The 14770-nt window shown below is 46.5% G+C and overlaps 1 protein-coding gene across 6 annotated transcripts in view; it reads right to left on the bottom strand.

Annotated features, from left to right (window-relative positions):
- PsGEF (Protostome-specific GEF) overlaps positions 1-13496 on the bottom strand; it is a 28707-nt gene extending 15211 nt beyond the window's left edge. For 3 of the 6 annotated variants that reach the window (XM_089473817.1, XM_089473818.1, XM_089473816.1), the window contains exons 1-4: positions 6422-7654; positions 4335-5211; positions 4090-4267; positions 3074-3248 (exon numbers count right to left, since the gene is read on the bottom strand). In XM_089473817.1, the coding sequence (XP_089329943.1) occupies positions 3074-3248; positions 4090-4267; positions 4335-5211; positions 6422-7507 (2316 nt within the window). In that variant the 5' untranslated portion in view covers positions 7508-7654. Of the gene's footprint in view, positions 1-3073; positions 3249-4089; positions 4268-4334; positions 5212-6421; positions 7788-11321; positions 11716-12601 lie in introns of those variants that run through there. The other 3 variants (XM_089473821.1, XM_089473820.1, XM_089473819.1) reach the window with 3 other exon arrangements.
- Positions 13497-14770: the final 1274 nt, after the last annotated feature.

The following is a 14770-nucleotide window of genomic DNA, read 5'->3' as shown; positions in this document are numbered from 1 at the left end:
TTACAGTTATATAGCTAGCGTATATATATATGTATGTATATATATATATATATATGTATAAATATGTGTGGGTGCGGGGTACTATGTACATAGAGGGAGATCGGGGAAGCAACAAGAGGATGAGATGAGTCGTGTATAACCTACAATATTAAAAAAAAAAATAACAATTCTTATGGCAGCGATTTTTGATTTTCCTCTTCTTTTCCTTTTTGGCTAACGTATCAACTTAAGTTTAAGTGTTGGAATTCGAATTGAACTAGGGACACAATTTTAGTTTGGTAATACATAGAACAACAACAACAATAACAATAGTTTCGTATCGATTATTTTTTCAAAATTTCAATTTGGCTTTTGCTACAAAATGGAAGCATTTCTTTAGTTAACATATTTATTTCTTTCTTTTTTTTTTGGATTCTAATTTACTTCTCAATTTTATCTTTAAGAACGTTGGCAAAAAACATTTTAAATCGAATGAATAAGACGATTTATATGAATAGTTAAATGTGATTTTAAAACAGGGCTTACATAATTCTTTTTTTTTTTTTACTGATTTTGTTTTTTTTTTTTTTTTTTTGTATATTTTTATGATCGCATTATCCCTGCTGCTGGAGCGCATTTACTCTATAATTGTATGTACACATGTATATGCGTGTATATATATATATGCATGTATGTATATCGGGCTATGTATATGCATGTGTATATTTGACTATCTAGGGGCATTATAACTACTCTAGTAAATACTAAGGACTAGAAATTACTATGTACGAATTGCTTTACTCTAGTATTACATACAGACACGTCGGCATAAATATCAACCCAGATCTTTTGCTTTTCGTGATATTTACACTCAGTTGGCTATGGATGATACGCATAGACGAATACAAGAACGAGTACAATAGTATATATAGATTTACGAGTATATATAAATATTGTATATATATATTTAGATTTTTGATCGAGATGGGACGCTGAATACACTCATTTGTATATGTAGAAAGAAAAAAACTATTACGATTACGATTACTATTACGATTACGATTACGTACTTAGCATTGAGTATACTCAAGCAGTGTTCATATACATATATGTATATACAGATGTATATATATATATATATATATATATATATATATATATATATATATATATATATATATATATCTAACACCCATATATGAATACTATATATATAATAATAAACCGGTTAGCATTAGTGCAATTTACAAAAGATAATTCACATTTGATTATCAAAAAACCTGTACAATATTGATAATATATACTTGTATATATATATATGTAAGACCTGAATACCAAAGCCAAGACAAATAATTGTTTATCAATCTGATCGATCGCAGAGAACTGAGTTAAAACTCCTGAATTGCATCTGTATATCGTTAATCTAAAATCGCAGTTCACTAATTGCGTTTACTGTGCCAGTTGCAGTCACAGTTATCTTCCATAAGGCATTCATTAAATAGATCACACTCATTTGCTCAATTGCTAAGGATCGATAGGTGGATCGCGTGTGGAACATATTTGAAAGCGTTGTCGAATCGGTCGAGAGTCTAACACCCATTAAACAGAGTTTAATCTGTGTGGTACCCATGTGGAGTCTAGGTCGATCATATCTGGAGTCTATGTGGAACGTGGAACCCATGTGTTATAAGTAGTATGGAATCTGTGTGTAGACAAAATGGACTAGGTGTGGTGTTTATGTGAAAAGCACGAGGAACATAGGGGGATCACGAGCGGATCCCATGTGGAACGTATGCGTATATTCGCATCCCTTTCTAATAGAAATGGAACCTATGTGGAATCTGTGTACATGAAACACCAAAGCAAGGCAAAGAGAGCGAATAAAGTTATAAGAGTGAGGGCTAAGGCAGAAAAAAATCGAGTTAACATCTTAAAGAGAGTCGCGGACATAGGGATTGGATGACTTGTAAAGTTTAGAGTTGTAGAGTTTGATTAGAGTAAATCAGTTGGGTGGTTGTCTAAGCTCATTTTCAGTTAAGGATTCCGCTTGTGTGCGTGGGTGGGCGTGGCTATGGCTGTGGCTGTGGCTGTGGCCTGGGTCCGGTGCCGCATCGGTTAACAGCCAAAAGTCAAATCACAGATCCAAGGAATCCGGCGGCGTTGGCTTGGTGGGCAGCATGCCAAATGGATCGTCTACAGCGACGACGCTATCATCGTCGCTGTCATCGTCAAGATCCGTTTGGCCGATGTTACCATCACCAGCTCGGACGCCGCCGGCGCCGGCACCCACACCATCGCCCAGAAAGATGCACTCCTCCACATCCGTGTCGTAGCACGGATCCAGATTCACCTCATTCAGCTGCAGATCCAGCTCCAACAAATCCCAAGAGCCGCCGAACTCGGCCAACGGTATATTGGCCACCGCTGCCACGTCGGCCGTTGTCGGCGGCACAAAGTCATTGGAGAAGGCATCCGAGTTGCACACCAGCGAGCTGGGCGACAGGTTGGGCGTGGGCGTATCGGGCGTGGTCAGCGAGGAGACCTGCTGAACGACATGCGTCGACTCGTCGATGAACGAGCGACCCACCGAGCTCAGACTGAACTCGAGCAGCTTCTGCGCATGCGTCGCCACCGACACGGCAGACGAGGCAGCCGGTTCGCTGCTCGCTTCGGGTATAGCCGTCAGGCATTTACTGCTCGCGCTGGCGCTTGGCAGCGACTGCGTTTGCGACTGCGACTGCGACTGCATGTGGGCGGTCAGGCTGACGCTGCTGCTCAGACAGGAGCTGTTGGTGTTGAACCGGCGCAAGCAGCTGTCGCCGCCAATGCCAACAACACCGCCCACGCCATTGGGCATGGAGCCGCCGCAGCTGTTGGTGTGCGCACGCACGCCCCCCGTCAGCCGGGCGGGCGAGTTGGTGCGGGAGGGCAGCGAGGCCGTCTGTGTGCTGGCCGTGATGCGGGCATGGGCGTGATTCGGTGCTGCCCCCGATACGTGGCTGGGATGGGGCGTCGGCACCAGCGCACTGGCCAAGCGCTGCAGATTCTCATAGGAATCGGCGCTGTCCAGGCGCTTGCTGCGAAAGAGACGCACCTGCTGTTTCTGCTGCTGCTTCAGGTTGATGCTGTCCAGCGAGGGCAGTTTCATCGATCCCATCGATGCGGACGTCATTCCAATGTCACTTAACGGCACCAACGTGTTCAGCACATCCGGCGAGTCCAGCGGGCTGGACAGAGGCGTCGACCCCAATGCGGCATTCACCAGAAAGCTATTGGTAAAAGCAAAATCAAAGCAGAATTGGTATAGAATCGGATGATATGGGCATTGGAAAATTCTAATTTAGTTATAATTTAAGCTATTGAAATAAATTCCTCGGAAATAGTAACAATTGTGCTTGGTTAGCCTTTGAAAGTTTTTAACGTGGAAGTATATGCAAGTAGAGTAGCATCCGGTTGTAACGATTCCGCCTATAACATTCGTCCGGTTATTGCGACGAAAATTCAATGTCTTAGCTGGATCCCACAGACATATAAGAAAGGATCTCCGCTAGGTTATAGCGCCCTCCGGGTACTACCATCGGTAGGTTAAGCGTCGTTATAACCGGATTCTATTGTATATATGAAAATGTTACAATTATTCCATAGAACACGGCCCATAAAGAAACCTCTTATTCGTGGAAATAGAAACCAGATGGATCCCAATACGCCCCATTTAAGCAGCTCGTGTTAGGTAATCAAGCCAAAGAAAGCAAGTTGTAAATGTAAGGTATGAAGAACGTTCGATATGCATTCAATCCCTTATGGGGTATGGTACTAGAATGGATGAAAAACGTCAAACGAGTAATTAAAAGGCTAAGGGACTCTTTCCATCCCGTTGGATGAGAAATTTCGTTGGGCAACAAGTCATAAAAAGCTTGACGAGTGTTTGGAAGCCAAAATCCTATATCCTACAGAAGTACAGTAGAGTCCGGCTATAACCGTACCACTCATAGCATCCGTACGACAACATATATACTGGCGTCCCTCGGGCTTAACGACGGTCCCTTTAGCTCTCTGATACTCAGATTCTACTCTACTTACAAATTCATTCGGAAATTAGTCAAAACTTACATTTGACGCTGTAAAAGATTCTGCCAGACGGCCTTCAGCTCCAGCGAGGGTGCACGCAGGATAAGGCTCTTCCGCCTGGCGCCCCGCTTGGGCGTGCGACTCAGATCCGGTGCACAATATCCTGTGGGGCTTTCGGCCAAACGGCCGTTAGGATCGACAGTCAGGCGGAATTCCGTGGCTGTGAATAACAAAAGGGTTTGAGATGATATTCTAAACCCTAGCTGAAACACTTTGACTGTACTCACTTTTCTTACGCATGTGAAAGCAGGAGTCGACGACGTTGGCTATGGGTATGGGCTCCTCGGTGATGAACAGGACGCGATCTCGACTGACCTTGGCGAACACAATGATGTCGCTGAAGAGCAGCGTCCAGTAGGGCTTTATCGAGCGCCCCTCGACGCGGGACAGATCTCCGCCGAAGATCCACTGACGGCCCTGCACGGCCAGCGTAAAGGGCTTGCACTTGGTGAACACCATGCGGGACTCCAGGTCCTGCAGGGTCAGAAGCGGTCGGCCCTCGCCCAGGGGCTCCATCAGGCCGCTGCTGACGGTTATCTCGCGATAGGCGGCCTGCAGCTCACCGATCACAGTGGTAAAGTTCTTGTGCTCCTCGGTGTCCACATGGCAATTGCTGGCCAGCAGCTGCATCAGCTTCAGAATCTCCCTGAAGTGCTGCAGCGGTCGATGGATGAACATTGTGAGATCGGGCCGCCTGCGCGGCACAGGTGGCTCGGTGATAAAGGCTACAAACTCGGAGCCCGTCTGACGGGACTTGTTCACCAGGACGCAGTCGGCCCGCTTGATGCCATTGCAGTACTTCTTGTAGGCGGCGCAAATCGCCGTCGTCTTCGACAGATAGACCCGCGAGGCAAAGTTCATGTGCGGCTCCTGCTCCTGCTCGTTGCTGCAGAGCTGCTCCAGTATGTCCTCGGCAATGCGCAGCAGCTCATCAATGTTCTGAAACAAGGTCCTATGATCGTTCGGCGATATTAGGTCCTTCCGCTCCTGCAGTGGCTGCACAAAACGCTGCAGTCCGAAGTGGAGTGCCGCCGTAAAGTTCTGCTCCCGACTGATGAGCTGCAGCAGAAAGCGTCGACGGTTATCCGTTATGGGCACAATGGACTGCGTCGATGCATGACCAATGAGAGAGACAGACAGACAGAGAGAGAGAAAGAAGCATGAGGGTTACGTTAGCTTAAGTAAAGTTCTAGCTTGAGCGTGTGCTAGACGTAACCATTCTAGGAATTATCCAAACTATTCAGAACTATCCTATCCTATCCTATACTGGATTGATATCTGTATAAATAACGCCTCGAACCAACGCCCTCATTAGGCTTTGACTGCTGATTAACCTGTATGTGGGTTGACATATTCACATCATTATTATTCATATGCTAGAACTCAATTCAAAGAAAGTAAGAAACGATGGATACTTTAATGACAGTCTTAAGGATCTACCTAAGGTTCGCAAAAAACTGTCCATTAGATGGTTAAGAAGACGAAAGCCTAAAAGCCTCTTCATCCCTTAATCTAATCTAATCTAATCCAATCTAATCTAATCTAAGACTCGGTGAAGATAGTTGAGTAAATATAAGAAATATACATATATATTAAACTAAACAAAGCATATAGAAATCCTGTCAGTAAATCAATGGAAAATATATCTAGTCCATGTATATTAATCCCAATTTGGATTCCTTAATCCTGCCTGGATGATACTCGCATTTCATTTGACATAGTGTGTAAAATAGCTTTTGGATTGAGTTGTGCTGATTGTAACCGAGACCTTTAACCTAGAGCCTAACACTATGCAAAGCAAAAAGGAAGAAAACCCAATTAAAATGGCAATTAAGAGAACGGAAACAGCTCGTGAGAGCTCCGAGAACCCACCGCACGAGGAAACTTAAAACCTTCGTCAACGAAAGCGAGGCAAAGCAAAAACAATAGTAAAAGCAAATAAAACCGAAAAAAAACTTTATTGTCAAGCAAGGGATGAGGAAGTTTCAGACGGGCTTAGGGGGTACAAAAAAAATAGAGGTATATATACATATGTATATATGTTTCGCAGGGCAAAAACTTAAACGTTAAAACTTAACAATAATGCGCTAAACATATGTACAAAGTGCAAAGAGTAAGGCAAATCGAAAAAAAAAAAAAAAACAAATAGAAAAAAAATATTTAAGCACATTTCATAAGTAAAGACAAATTCAATAAGAAACAACTAAAATTAGCAGCGGTCGGGGCGGTCGTGTGGTTGAGTGGTTGAGTGATTGAGTGGTTGGGTGATTGAGTGGTTGGCTGCTTGGTCTCAGACAATGACGCCCTTGCCTACCTCCTTGCTGAACGTGACCTGGGGCAGGTGGAGCCGCCGCTTGGCCGCCTCAATGGAGGAGGTAGTGCCGGAGCAGGCGGTGGCCGGCCTCGACAGGGTGTTGCCCAGCAGCTGGGGGCGAACGCTGGCGGTGCGCTGCTGCAGCGCCACAACGCTGGCTGGCTGATCCTCTAGTCCATAGAGCAGCTGCTGGCTGCGCAGCTGCGACTGCTGCTGACTATGGATGACGCTTCCCGTGGCTGCGCCTGTGCCTGTGCCTGCGCCTGCGCCCGTGGCTAGGGCTGTCGGTGTTGCCGTGCTAATGGTGGTGGCATTGGTGGCATTGGTGGCCATGTTGGCGCCCGCGCCTGACCTTCTGAATATCTCCAACGTTAAGGACGAGCCCTGCGATCGTATCAAATTCAGAACATCAGCCTCGGGCATCGTAACCACATTGTGCTTGTCCACAAAGATGACATAGTCGCCCGGCAGGATGCCGCAGCGATCCGCTGACAGGCCCGCCTCCACCTTCTCGACGCGCGGCGGATGCGTCCACACAATGGAGAAGCCAAATCCGCGCTCCTCCGTCCGCGTCAGCCGCTTGGTCATCGTGAACGGCGTGCGTCCCGTCGGCTGACGGCCGCCACCGCCGCTGTTGCCCGGCAGCGTCGAGCAGCGCCGTGTGCCGTTGCCGCCGTTGAGATGATTCGCATTGCTGGCATTCGCATTGTTGGCATTCGCGTTCGCATTGGACATGGCGTTCGCATTGAGTGTGCCGGCCGACGTGCTGCCCGTGTTGCCGGTGTTGGCCGTGGTGCTGTTCGCATTGCCATCGGCGGGCGGGTCCAGCTCGAGGAAGCGCAAGAACAGATTCTCATCGGCATCGCGCTGGTGCAGCGCCTTCTTGCTGAGCACCATCGTCGGCTGCTGCAGCGCGTCCTCCTTGTCATTGCCCAGCGGACCGACGGCGGCAGCCATGCTATCGATGCTGATGCTGATGACATCATCGCTCAGCACGGCTGTGCTCGTGGCTGTGGCTGTGCTGGGGGCTGTGGCTGTGGCTGTGGCTGTGGCATTCGGTTTCACTGTAGCCGCCATCGTGGACATCTCAACCGCTGCGGGTCTAGCGTTATCAGTCGCTGTAAGCTGCTCCTTCACCTGCTCCCTCTCCCTCTCCCTCTGCTTCCTCTCGATTGGCTTCCCCTCGGTACGGCTTGTGGGCGTTGCGTGGACTGGGACGTGCGGTCTGCTGCTGCTACTGCTGCTCGTGCTGCGGCAGCTATGAAGGCATCCCTGCGAGTGTAGCTTGTAGGATCCAGTTGCGCCGAGGCTCTGCTGCACTAAAGCGCTCAGTGGAAATGTGAGGCAGCCGAGGAACTCACTGCGTCTGCGAACATGAAATTTAATGAAATTGAATGTCAGTCAGCGAAAAGCGAAAGGTCTTCTCATATGGAAACAGCATGCATGCAACCTGAGACTGAGTGCCACAGCGTGCGCCTAATTAGATTCACGAGCCACTTTGAGCTGACAGCAGCTACCCATTTATCTATTATATGCAATGGAACTTTAAACCTCTTTGAGTTTACTTTACTACAAACTTATTTGCATATCCAAACCGACTCGCAATTAACAAATCGAGCTACACTAGTCAGAGAGTGTGTGAGAGAGAGAGAGAGGAGGAGCGTGGGACTAGCTACTTCCTCTCTAGATCCGAAAGCTAATTCACAGTGCGCCGTGCGTAATAGACTGACTAGCTCGAAAACACAAACGATTAATAGAGGAGATAGGCAACGCACGACGTCGGACTACAAAGTGGACTAATGGAACTACCCGAAGGTAAATTGTACCAAAGAGATCTCGGCGATAGCTAAATAGCCTACACGAATGCCGGGCGCAAGTTGACCTTTTCGAGGAAGCTCCAAGTGAATCCAACAAATCATGAACTCCATTTGGCCAAGGGCAGCTCGAGTGAGTCCTGTCCCAGGACTCTGACTGGAAATAGTTTCAATGACGTCTTATGAGATTAGATTTTTTGAACGCTTTGCGTCACGTTGCATTACCATTTTGTTTACCATTTTTACGGACCCTCCCTCCCTCTCTCGCCCCTCCCTCTCCCTCTCCCTGTCGCTCTGTCGCCCTGTCAGTGCTCGCAACACTTCCGCCTCCCCCAGCTTGGCAGGCAACAGCTGCGGTACGTGACATAAATCAATTAGCGCCAACTAAGCTGTCATGGCTTGGCATTCCAACAGATCCACAACGCAGCGATATGTCGGCTATGGGTGGGCGGAACGGAGGGACCCCCGGAAATGCGCCTCAGCCTTCCTCTTCTTTAGGTGCTGTAGGTGCTCTAGGTCTGTCCGCTTTCAAATTTTGCCCGCGCGTATTTGGGTCAGTTTTATTGATTTTCATTTGCTGCAGCAGCGCCAAAGTTGGGCGATTGCAATCGCAACTGTCTGACGGACAGTTTCGGCTTTGGGCCCAGCGCTGGAAGGCGGGCACAAAGTTCAGGGGGGGTGGGGGCAGGGCTGTAGCGGCGGCAGCAAGGACTTGAGGGTCCTTTCGATTTTCGGCAAAGCTCGCCCGCGCACGCCAGGGCAAAAAAAAAAAAAAAAAAACGGAAACCGAAACAGAAAGGAAAGAAATAAACACAAATGGGGCCAGTGCATTAAAAATGTAGCAGGCTGCGTAGCTAGTTGCGACAGAAACTGTTGCCACCTGCCTTGCCACTGCGGACGGCAGCTCATGGGCTGAACACTTAACCCTTGCCACAGGCCCATCAAAACGGTAAATGAATTATTTAGCGAATAGTCGTTGGGCAAATTTACTTAAAATGCTTAACGAGGCATTTGCAAATAGACGACAACAAGGAGAACTATTTTTCAAATGTTTTCATTATGCATGCATAACAAGTGCGCCAGGTGTGTGTGCTCGTGTGCTCTGTGAGTGTGTGTGTGTGTGTGTGTGTGTGTGTATGTGCAGGTGTATATGGTCCCAGGTGTGCATTTAACTAACTGCCTGCTTCAATTAGCCAGGAAATGGCATAGCCTCTGACCTGTGGCCATTGCATAATGTGGAGCGCGCTTATCGATTTGACATAAACGCAAAAAGCGATATGAATGACCAAATGTGTGAATGCGTGCATGACGGAATGACGGAATGATGGTTTGATGGTTTGCATGAGCAGGCCAGCTGCCGTGTCCTTGAATTTCAATTAACTTGGCCATTGAGCGCGTTGCTAACTACACTCACACGCTAGCTAGCACACACACACACACACACACAGACACAAGCACGCACTGAGAGCAGCGCGAGGCACAAATATTAAGCAGCATGCCTAAAATTATGCTACACAAAAACTCACATACTAGCACGCGCACACGCACGCTGGCTAGCGGCTGGCTTTTTTTTTTTTTTTTTTTTTTTTTGTATATATATTTTAAGCGCTGAATCTGTACAATGCAAGTTTAGTACCTTAACAACACAATTCGAATTTTTATATAACACCTAACCTTCTGATGTATTCAGGAGGACTTACAAATATATATTTAAAGTATCCCTAAACGACTTATCTCATATTTTTGGCAAAACCCAAGCGTTTTAATCGCCTTAGTGGTCTCGCAGGAAGCAATCTTCTCGCTAGTCTGCTCCGGTGTCTAGCCAGTCTGTCACTATATCGACTAGTGTGTCTCCCAATCTGTTCCTCCACAGTAAACAGTTTCAGATCTCGATGTAGAGTTGAGCCGCGCACATACCATGGGCAGTTTGTAATTTGCCGCAATACACGATTTTGCAGGACCTGTATGCGTTTATAGTTTGATTTTGCGCATATTCCCCAAATCTGCACACCGTAGAGCCAAATAGCGGCTGGCTGGCTGGCGGGCACGCACACATAAGCAGTTATATAATTTTGTGTTGCATACTTTTAGCTGCCAGCGCAAAAGGCAATTACAGCACTGCCAACATACCATAGAGTGTTTGCATTTAAATAAACACACTCACTCACACACACACATACACATACACAGAGCAGCACTGAGAGCATGTGGCACACGCTTGCAATTGTTTGTGCACAGATGAGGGAACAAGAAAAAAAACTTTCTCAAAAAAAAAAAATGCAACTAAACTAAACGTTTAAATGTGTAAACGTTCTTAAGTAATAATTATTATTATTTTTGTTAGCGCAATGGAGCGAACACACACTTTTCAACATTTGTTGTGGGAAACAGTTAGAGCACGCCGTCGTTGCGTTTCGTTCGCTGCGTGTGTTCCTTGCCGCAGCAGCGTCGTTGCCAGCCTCTGCGTCTTTTTGCGTCTGCGTCGCGCGAGCTTAACACTCGAACTGAGCGCAACGTTCACGTCGAGCCGAAACGGAACAGAGCACGAAGAGGAAGAAGAAGAAGAAGATGTGGAAGAGACGGAATAACACAACGGACGGCCAACCTAAAAACTAAAGCCCAGGCAACATTTTACAGTTAGCTGGAAAGCGGCCTAGAGACAATGGGGCTCACAGCGCCTGCGCTGGATGTGCGCCATGCACATGTGTGTGCGTGTGCGTGTGTGTGTGTGTGCTGGAAGTCGCTCCAGAGCTAGTTCAAGCTGCCCACCCCCACCCACTTCGCCCGCTGCGGGCGCTGCGTTTGTTTATGTGCAGGAAATGCACAATGGCAAAGTGTGCTACAGGAAAACGTTACAATTAGGCTGAGACACCCCGCACCACTGCCTCCGTCAACGTCTCCGCCCCCGCCACCGCCCCAGCCACTGCCGTTGCCTTTTTGCCAGGCATATCCTTAGCTTAGCATTGTCCTCGCCATTGGGGGTGAATGACACGCGCGCACACATGACAGACAGGCGACAGTAGTCAGCCTTCGGTATGATACTTGTTTGGCTGCTGATAGCTGCTATTGACCTTACTCGTACTCACTTCAAATGCCGATCCCGATGCCAAACGGCCAGCTGCAGCGCTGCTGCTGTTGTTGATGCTGATGCTGATGCTGATGCTGATGTCGACGTTGACGTCGACGCTGTCGGTGTTGCTGCTGCTGCTGCTGCTGCTGCTGCTGCTGTTGCTGTTGCTGTTGCTGTTGCCTGCAGCATAGCATCCTGCACATGGTAGCTAAAGCGCTCATCAAAGTACGGACGACTCGAGTGCCGATGGACGGCCGTGCGCTGGTATCGACTCGAGTTCGAGTTCGAGTTGGAGCTCGAATTTTCGCTGCTGCTGCTGCTGCTTGCAACGCCGGAGAGTAAGGCCACCTTGACGTATGCATTAATGCTGCCAGCGCCGTGCAATCGCTGCAGATCGCGACAGCGTATAACTGTAAAGGAATTTCATATATTTGTTACATTATCTCATTGACTTTAAGCTTATTTTTCTTTTGGGTCAACTCTGAAGGTCTTCTATGCAGTTTACTAACTATTTCTATACCTGCCTATAGTAGTCCTGATTCTCACGGAATTTCTTGTATTAATATTTAATGCCTAGAATTATTGAATGTTTTATGTGTTATCCCTCTTCAGATCAAATAGATATCGCATAGCATACGAATGTATGTTTCATTTAAAAAATCGAAATAGCGAAACTAAATTTCATTTGCTAGCTCATTCCATCGTTCCAATGACCTAAATGCTTTCTCCAAGGAATCTTAATGATGAGGATATGAGCATTAGAAAGCGCTTCATTGCAGGCAACAAATTCTCAGTGTTCCACTGTTTCATTCCATTGTTTTCAGGACGCAAAAGCTTGATTTAAGATTTACAGTTAATTAATTAATTGATTAATCCAGCATGAGAAAGCCTTTTCCTTTTTGTTGTTTTGTTACATTGTTCCCTATTTCATTGTATAGTTCAAATGAGAAAATGCTCGATTTACGAAGTTTAAGTTGGGTAAATAGAGATAAATGTACATTTTATTTCAAGCTAACCAATCTTTAGTTTCAATTAGTTGTTCTAGTATTTCATTTCATCGTTCCAATTTATGATTTAAGAAAGCTAGGCAGAAAATAAATAAAGAGCGTTTCACTCCAGACTACCATCTCTTTTCTTTCATTTCATTGTTCCACTCTAAATATATTTACATCCTTATAGACCGAAAATGTCTATGGAGATAACGTTCGGTCTCTGCATATGAATTCACATTATATAGGGATAAAGTGGAGTGGGTGAGGGGATGGGGAATAGGGGAAGCGGGACTCTGGAACTCACCATGTACATTTAATTGCTGTTGATGGGCATCGTAAGCGATGCTCAAGTCGATGCTGCCACGTGGATGAAACTCGCCGCTGCTCGTCGCATTGGAATGGGAGGCGGAGTTGGAGTTGGAGTTGGAGGAGGCACCCGAGACGCAGGAGGCCATGGAGCCACGCTTAGCAAAGTGCTCCTCATCCTCCAAGTCGCTGGATGCGGAGCTCGAAGAGGAGAAGCTCAGGCAACGCTTGATGCTAGGTATGTGCTCCAGGCTGGGCTGCTTGCTCAGGCCCAGATTCTTTTGCCTCCCGACTGCGGTCGAGGCAGTGGCAGCGGCAGCGGCAGCGACTGCGGCTTGCTTTTGTTGATTCTTGCGGCGCACCACGCGCTGCCGCTTCAGATGCGTGGGCGTGCGCACCTCCATCTCGTGGACGCTGCTCTCGCTCCACTCGCCATCGCCAGGCGTCGCTGCCAACGTCGCCGCCGTCGACGCTGATGCAGTTTGATGCTTGCAGCGCACCTCCTTGCGCGCCGACTCTATAATGGCGTCCAGCATGCGATCGAGCGTGGTGTCGCCCATGCGCGAGGACGACAACTGCGAGTCCTCCAGGCCGCCCCCCGCAGCGCCAACAGCGCCGCCCAGGCGTGGCAGGCAGCGCAGCGCTGCCAACTGCGGCGTGGCCTGACGCGGTCCGCTGCCCTCGCTGAAGCTGCGCCGCTGCGGACTCTTGGCATGCACGTTGCTCAGATCCTGCAGTGCAATCAGGCTGCTGTTGCCGAAGGGGCTGCTCATGAAGTGGACCCCAAAGTTCTCCTTGTTCGCATCGCCGCTGGCATTGCGACGCCGGCCGCGCGTCTCCTCGACGCCGCTCGAGCTGGAGTGCCGATGCATGCGTGTCATGGTGGGCATGTCCTAACCAAAAAAGAGAGAGGGAGGGAGACAGAAAAAGAGATTGGATTAGAAATGAAGATTGAAAATCTTAACAATAATTAGTAGCTTTATGAAAAGCTTTTGATTAAATTACATTTTGAGTAGGCTTTAAAAGCTACATATAAATTGAACTTTAGATTGCTGAATAGCTATAGCTTGAGGAATAGCTTTAAAATAGCTTTAAAGCTCCGATAGATGACAAAGTCAAGTATAATCTGAAGCATTAGCTTAAGCTTGTAATAAACGAACTTTTTGAGTGCACTCTCTGATGATTGATTGCAAGTCTTAGCAAGACCTTTCGGCTCAAAAAAAAAAAAAAAAAAGTAAAAGTTGTAAATGAGCCTAAAATTAAGGAAATCGCTTAACAATATAGAAGCAAAATCAAATGATGTATGAAAAGTTTAAGCACGCTCGTAAGAACTTTAGTTCTTAGAAGCTTTTCTTATATCTCAAAAAACGTAAAAGCTTCTTAAAAATTAAAATCAGATATGAAAATATTAAGTAATCTATCTTTCAGAAGAGCTTTCGATATACCGAACTCGCATGTTTTTAAGGTATTTCTTCCCCACTTGTTATATGCAGCTAATTGATAAATATGATATTATAGATATATTTATATATATAAAGTACAGTCCGATAATACCGACGATTAAGAGGCCGTCGTTACATCCAGAAGATGCAATAACTATACAAGTTTGTTCATATAACTTTGTCTGAGGACCAGAATTTTTGTCGCAATAACCGTACCGTTTTAAACTCGTCTAGTTGATGTATGTCAAATGAGTTCAGGGAGTACTATGTATACTTATTGCAAGTAGTACATCTCAAATTAGAGTTTTTAATAATCTCTAGACATAGCAATTATATACATAGATAGTTTCCCACATATATGTACATACATATATATTCCCTTTCAATTCCTTCAGACTTTAGTTCCCTTTGCTGAGAGACCACTGCTCTACAAAAATCATCTTTTCTTTGCCAATTTGCAGACATTACAGTTATTTTAATAAAGCTAAATTGAATCGTTTACGTATCATATGATAAGATCTCGATCATATGAAAGGTGGTTCAGCATAGTCGAGGTGCTATCTGGGCCAGCTTAGGCAGCTGGCGAGCGAGTTTTCGTTTTGCATGCAAACTGGCTGACAAAAAAGAATAAGAAGATATATATATATATATGTGTTTGTGTGTGTATTTGCTATATTGAATTCGTAGTTATAATGAAGCGTCGCAAGACAATGGGCAGAAGCAAG

The sequence above is a fragment of the Drosophila arizonae genome, chromosome X (genome assembly GCF_054131065.1).
Source record: "Drosophila arizonae isolate 15081-1271.41 chromosome X, UAZ_ARI_1.0, whole genome shotgun sequence".
In the NCBI taxonomy this organism is placed as follows: Eukaryota; Metazoa; Arthropoda; class Insecta; order Diptera; family Drosophilidae; genus Drosophila; species Drosophila arizonae.
This window is presented reverse-complemented; position numbering and strand designations above follow the sequence as displayed.